The sequence below is a fragment of the Chiloscyllium plagiosum genome, unplaced genomic scaffold (genome assembly GCF_037043375.1).
Source record: "Chiloscyllium plagiosum isolate Xiang-an unplaced genomic scaffold, Cpla_swu_hap1 HiC_scaffold_1, whole genome shotgun sequence".
Taxonomy (NCBI): Eukaryota; Metazoa; Chordata; class Chondrichthyes; order Orectolobiformes; family Hemiscylliidae; genus Chiloscyllium; species Chiloscyllium plagiosum.
Genome location: NW_028270139.1, coordinates 74,891,580 through 74,898,967, shown reverse-complemented (window position 1 = coordinate 74,898,967; position 7,388 = coordinate 74,891,580). Strand labels below are relative to the sequence as shown.

Below are 7,388 nucleotides of genomic sequence, written 5' to 3'. Positions count from 1 at the left end.
CTGCAGAACTAGGTTGATGCCTCAGTTGGCGTGTTAACCTGGCCACATTGGCATCTGCCTGTTTCCATTTTCACCTCCCTATTCCAGGTTAGACACAAATCCAACTGGCAGGCAAAACCACTGAAAATTTATGCCTCCAGGATTAGAAACCAGCCCTTTAGCTCTTTATCTATTTCCATGTGTTAACTGACCTGATCAGCAGTTTCACAATTTTTATGTGGTTCTATTTAGTTCAAACAGTTGACAGTTTGTTAACATTTTGTTTATACCAATTTCATTTTCTAATGTTTCTTGGCACACTTTACAAACAGTAGACAAAGTACAGTTACCAAAAGCAAGGGAGAAATAAAGAGGAACTTGAGAGAAAGTCAAAGGTAAAAGTCTTAGGAAACTTTGAAAGTAAAAAGAATAGCGATAAACTGAAAATTTTTAGAAACAAAGTTTAGAAAGCAAGGTGATCAAAATTTCGGCAAGGAAATTATGGGGTGGAGGGGAAGGATTTACTCCACTCAATACTTACTCAATTATACTCAGTACAATCATGAGTTTTCCTTTAGTACCACCTCGCAATTTTTTTAAAAATTGGGCATCATGCTGGCTTGTTTCCAATTTATCAATATATCCTCAATGTTCAACACTCCGATCGCTGTCAGCTTTTCACAAATCTTATTCTCAATTGGTGGCACAGTGGTTAGCACTGCTGCCTCACAGCACCAGAGACCTGGGTTCAATTCCCACCTCAGGTGACTCTGTGTGGAGTTTGCACATTCTCCCTGTGTCTGCGTGGGCTTCCTCCTGCAATCCAAAAATGTGCAGATTAGGTGAATTGGCTATGCTAAATTGCCTGTAGTGTTAGGTGAAGGGGTAAATGTTAGGAGGGTGGGTTATGCTTTGGTTGGGTCGGTGTGGACTTGTTGGGCTGAAGGGCCTGTTTCCACACTGTAAGTAATCTAATCTTTCCTCAGGATGAATGTCACTGCACTTTGTGGACAACAGTTTTGAGTGCTATCATCTTGTCCTCTATTCATTCCAAGTGGATCATAATTGATCATTGACAGTATGCTGTTTACCTTTTGTCTCGTTAGATATAGAGAAAATTAGTATTGATCACGAGTGATGTTGAGTCCAACAGTGCGGTGCTGGAAAAGCACAGCCGGTCAGGCAGCCTCCGAGGCGCAGGAAAATCTACGTTTCCAGCATAAACTCTTCATCAGGAATGACGTCACAGCTGTGACTATTCTGATCTATTATCCACATGAGCTTTCAGAAAGGACTTCCTGGACCAGGATAAGAATTTCATTTTTCACGGAGGTGTGATGTAAGGTGAGCGAAGAGAATAGATGATAGCATAACTGTTCTTCAAACACTCTTTGCTTACTACAGAATTGAATCCAACAGTGGACTAACAATATTTTGTTGAGTTATATATTTAACAGAGACTGTTTATGGATTTTAACCAAGACATTAAAATATTTTGAGGAAGAAGGTTGATGTTATACAGAACTGGTACAAATTACACAGCATCGCTTTTAAGGTTAATCATTATTAGAAGCTATGGTTAAAATTAAGGTCCATAACCCGGTCATAATTTTAGCACTAAAAGTCACCCATTCAAAGAAAATTTATATTCTACCCATGAAAATAATGCGATTTGTCAATTTAAAGTACCAGTACATATAGCCATCAATTTACGGAGCTGACCTTGAGATTTACAAACATTCCCCTTTCCGAGCAAACTGTTAATGACTGGCGCCAAGTATAAGATGACCAACCCTGGGGGGGCGGGGCATGTGTCAAATATTGATTGGTCGGCCGCCGCTCACGCTGCTCTGATGGACAGTTGAGTCTGTGTTGTGAATGGATGGCTGGGGTGGCAATCAGAAGGTCGTTTCCTGCTGTCACGCACCGCGCCGGAATCCTGAGCTCGAGCTGCGGACGTTGGGGTGGCGGAACGAAGCCAAGCCGGAGCACGAGCCCCCGGGGAGGGTTGCTGTCATGTGTCTGGAACCGGCGACATGGCGAATCAGTGGGGACAGCAGCACCAGGAGCACCAACTGTTAATAGTCGGCTTGAGGGCTGACTGGGCGGTGAATGGGGTTTGGGAGAGCAGCCCGGGTCTGGCGCCTTGTTTACCTTAGTGTGGCCGCCTGGCAGACTCCCAGGGTCGGTTGCCGGAGAATACACTTCCCCGTCACCTGCTTTCTTGGAGCCCCCACCTTGGGGTTTATTATATTTTAATAAAGATGGCGGAGGAACCACAGGCTGCAAACTAATGACTGTCAGAAACATCGCTTCAATTTGTAATATGGTGAGTAAAGGTCTGGGGGTTTTATTCAGTATCTCGCAGTTCGACGCGCGCATGCAGTTGAGAATTAGGTTTACGATGCTGATAAATGGCCGTCTCAATCCATCAGAGTTCACCTTTACAGATCCCACTTAACAGTCCCAAAGCTGAATTGAAGTTCTATTCCGCTGTGTTTTTGTGAAATGCGTTTGTGAGTTTAAAAATGGACATCTTGAATAGTTCAAACCCAGCACGACCGTGCGATCATCGTGGACCTTAATGTAAAAAGCATTCAAAGGAAAACTTTTTTTTAACGTAGAAATTATCTTTGCACACATAGTGTACTGCTTTGAAATTATAGAATTCTAGCATATGCATAATGGTGCATTTTGTTGAAGAATTAACTTTTGGAAATGTATTGCATGATATTTACCCGTTAGTTTGCGCAGATCGCAAAAACAAGAGGAAAGAAATATTGGTCATTCAAGCGACTATATTCAGCTCTGCAGGTGGAAGAACCGTAGAATTAAGTTTGTTTACTTGAAAGCAGGTTGTATTAGCTTAAGTAGTTTCTCATTTAAGTAAAACTAGTATTGAATTTATTTTATAGAAACCTTGTAGGACATCGGTTAAGCTATTCCTGGATTATGGAAAAGAACTGGAACAGATTTTGAGTAGTGTTCTAACGGCAAAAAATCCGTATGCATAAACCTTAAAAAATCAGCATCCACGTTTAGTGGGTAATAGGGACGGCAAATGGAATGTTGGTCTTTATTTCAAAGAGAATGGACATTAAAAAAAAGGGGCGTCTTGCTAAAACTATACAAGACACTTGTCAGACAACAGCTGGATCACTGTGAATGGTTATGGGCCTATTTATTTAAGGAAAGATACTGGCATTGGAGGCAGTCCAGAGAAGATTCACTCAGCTGATCCTGGGTATGGAGGAACAGTCTTATGAGAGTCAAAAAATGTGGTGCTGGAAAAGCACAGCCGGTCAGGCAGCATTTGAGGAGCAGGAGAGTCGATGTTTCGAGCATAAACTCTTCAAGGAAGGGTGTATACTCATTCGAGTTTAGAGGAATGAGAGGTGACCTTCTTGAAGTATTCAAGATTTGTTGGGCAAGTTGACCGGGCAGATAGTCATAGAGATGTACAGCACGGAAACAGACCCTTTGGTACAACTCGTTCGTGCAGACCAGATATCCCAACCCAGTCTAGTCCCACCTGCCAGCACCTTGCCCATATCCCTCCAAACCCTTCCTATTCATATACCCATCCAGATCCCTTTTGAAATGTTGCAATTGTACCAGCCCCAACCACTTCCTCTGGCTGCTCATTCCATACACGTACCACCCTCTGTGTGAAAAAGTTGTCCCTTAGGTATCTTTTATATCTTCCTCACCCTAAACCTATGCCCTGGACTCCCCCACTCCAGAGAAGAGACTTTGTCTATTTATCCTGTCCACTTCCCTCACGATTTCATAAACCTCAGCCTCTGTCGCTCCAGGGAAAACTGCCCTAGCCTACTCAACCTCTCCGTAGAGCTCAAATCCTCCAACCCTGGCAACATCCTTGTAAATCTTTTCTGAACCCTTTCAAGTTTCACAACATCTTTCCAATAGGAAGCAGACCAGAATTGCGCACAATATTCCAACAGTGGCCTAACCAATTTCCTGTACAGCTGCAACATGACCCCCCAGCCCCTGTACTCAACACTTGTGGAAAGGTTATTTGTTCTTGAGGGAATAGAGAACTGAAACTCAAAATCAGCGGCCACACATCTAAGTCATAGGTGAGGAGATATTTCTTTGGACAATAATGAATAAGAGAAATGCTTTAATGCAGAGAGCTGTTGAAGCTAGGTCTCTGAGTATTCTCAAAGCTGAGCAGCTGTACAAAATTTTAATGAGTAAGGGGTTCAGGATTATGGGAAAATACAGAGAGTTGAGGATCAGATTAGCACTGATCTGATCGGCAAACAGTCTCAATGGGCTAATGGCCTATGATCTTAAACAGATTCTGTATTGTGCGACTTTAAGCTCTGGCTAGAGATAGGAGTTAAAAAAAACTGTGCCTGCATTATTATTTTGTGATCAATTTAAATTGTATTAATAATACATCCTGTTGAATGCAGCAAGGGCACTTATTCATTTTATGCCACTGGGCTTCTTCCAGTTTAGAAGATGATGGGATGAGCGTCCGTTTTCATCTGTTGTTACTTTGAATGGGAATGCTTCAAAGGAGCAGTGTAGGAAAATAATACTTTTTAATGTTAGGACATACTAAAGAAACCAGATAGTAGTTAGAGCCTCATCTACATTATTTGGATATTGAAATTTATAGCAAAGAATTAAATTGGCAAGACTTTAGTTCAGTGCTTCAGTTAACATATACTATGTTCTAATTTCTAGTTCTTTGGCGATATGGGGGACATAGCACAATACTGTGTGCACAAGCTATGTTTCTGATATTGATCCCTGTTTCAAAACACTTAAATATCCTGATTGGCTATGTGTTTTTTTTTGAATTTAAAAAAAATGACTTGTACATTTTGAGTTGTATTAAAAATGTTTTGCCTTCTCAAAAATGAACTTTATTAGTCAACCTTTTCAGGATACTTGGTATGTCTTAGAAAGGAAAACCTATAATTTTGTACCTCTCGATGAAAGAATAAACTTACACTTTTAAAACAAAAGATTAATTGATATTCATTTCATATTCAGTGAAATGTTTATAATTTTGAAAATGTTAGAATTCTTTATCTGCCAGCATGAATAGTCATGAAATGTGAAACAGCTACATTCATGACTAAATTTCATGGCTGGAATAAATGTCTTTAATTTTAACATGTGAATGGTAAATTTTGAGGTCACACATTTAGATAGTATTCAGTTATATTTTGTAAGCTAGTTCTGTTAACCATCTGAAATAGATTGAAACTAGTGACATAAATGCAGAGATTGCTAACGAAAATGTGATCAATATTTTGAATTTGTTTCTTGATAGAATAGTGGGGGCAAATCCTAGAATTATTTAAGAAACAATGGGCAATTGCACTGTGATGATATGTGATCTTTCTAGATTAATTAATGTAGATGAGCTTGAACTGGGTTCCTTATTTGTCACCCATAAATATCTATTGCACACCCTATAGCTGTTTTCATTAGTCAGGGTGTGGAAGTGCCGGTGTTGGACTGGGGTGGGCAAAGTTTAAAAAATCACATAACACCAGGTTATAGTCCAATAGGTTTATTTGGAAGTACCAGCTTTCGGACCTCTGCTCCTTCATTAGGTAGCTGTGGATCATTAGGATCATAAGCCATACAGAATTTATAGCAAAAGATCAGTGTTGTTTCAGTTGCATGACACTGATCTTTTGCTATAAATTCTGTGTTTTACAATCCTGCTCCAAAGCCACCTGATGAAGGAGCAGTGGTCCGAAAGATAGTACTTCCAAATAAATCTGTTTGACTATAATTTGGTGTTGTGATTTCGAAAGAAAAAAATTAGTCAGTTATCTTTTAACAATGGATTTAGGTATGATAACTAAAAGAACTCAATGGCTTATGAATCCCATGGAATGTCAGTTTTTGAATAATTATCTTCACCTTGGTTATTTTATATAGATTTTGAAGATTTTTTGAAAATGTTACTTAACGATAAACATACATTGGGACCAAGTAAGCTTGCGTTTTATAAGGTATAGGATTATTTATGGCTTTTATGTGTGATTCGATACAGGTCCTCATTCAGCTATGGAATGGAGAAGTTTGCAGGAATATTGTATGTTTATTGTCCCAGGACTATAGGCAATAAAGGTCATTGTATGAACAGTGCAATAAGTTGAGAGCATGAATTTAGACTTATTGGCAAACTTAATTAAAATGGTAAAGTTGAAATTCTGGTGCATTCAATATATTCTGTGACTGTTGAAGGTGGGAACATAACGTTTTAAAATTTTGGCTTTGCTATTCAGGATGCATTTGATTGTTGTATTCTGCATTCCTGGTACACATGAAATTTGTGATCCTCTCAACGCAGCAATATTTCTGGTTAACTAAATGTGTCACCTTTTTCTAATTGGACTGTTTGGTAAATTGGGTGGGGGGGGATGGTAGCAGAATGGTTGTCACCCGATGCTCATGTTTAGGGTATATGGGTTCAAATCCCATCATTGCAACTGGTAGAAATTGAGGTCAATCAAAATTCAAGCTTTTAGAAAATAAAGCTGGACTGATGGTGACCATGTAACCATTGTCTCTTATCATGAATGTCCTTTGGGCAGGAAGTTTGCCACCTGATCTAGTCTGGTCTACATGTGATTCCAGAGCCAGAGCAATGTGATTGACTCTGACTCTGACTCTGACTCTGACTCTGACTCTGACTCTGACTCTGACTCTGACTCTGACTCTGACTCTGACTCTGACTCTGAAATATATCTTGGACAATTGGGGATGGGTGATACATGCTGGCCTTGTTGCTGATGCCCAAATTTCATTATGGAATTAAAGAAAAAATATGGGCCAATAGGTACAAAGCACACACATCAACTTCAATCAAAAACACATTTTAATGCCTCCATTGAGTTGTGAATAAGAATATCTGAGCTCTTAAGTTTGGGGGAGCTTTTTCAGCTTTTCCTCTGGTGAGCAAAACATTTTTGACTAAACTTCAGTTTACTGCTCCAGAATGGCAATAAATAAATGAACTAATCATCTTCTTTTAGAGCTATAACACAAATTATTTAGAGAAAATTATTCCTGTACGTACACCTGAGTTTTCATTTTCTTTGCAACATGCAGCATAAAATTACTATTTATTAATTAAATATTACTGCCATCTCTTTAAGTTCAACAATCTTGCTTTCATTTGTACTCCTCCAACTCGCAATGTGTGCCGCATTCGCCTGCCACTGAGCAAACTTTTCATTTGTCCCTCCTTTCTTTTTACCCTTCCACCTAAAATGTGTCATTTCGTATTTACTATTATGATGGCTGATATTTATTTTGATATACTTGAAAATTTCTGAAATTTGTAACCTGTGCTATTTTAGATGTCATGATTCTCGTTACAATTTATCGTAAGAATTGATATTAGAATG

At 39.2% G+C, this 7,388-nt stretch overlaps 1 protein-coding gene across 4 annotated transcripts in view; it reads left to right on the top strand.

Moving 5' to 3' along the window:
• Positions 1–1,939: 1,939 nt before the first annotated feature.
• The window catches only part of usp46 (ubiquitin specific peptidase 46), a 105,171-nt gene continuing 99,722 nt past the window's right edge, over positions 1,940–7,388 (top strand). For all 4 annotated transcript variants that reach the window (XM_043691085.2, XM_043691067.2, XM_043691053.2 and 1 more), the window contains exon 1: positions 1,940–2,308. In XM_043691085.2, coding sequence (XP_043547020.1) covers positions 2,273–2,308 — 36 coding nt within the window. In that variant the 5' untranslated portion in view covers positions 1,940–2,272. The remainder of the gene's footprint in view (positions 2,309–7,388) is intronic.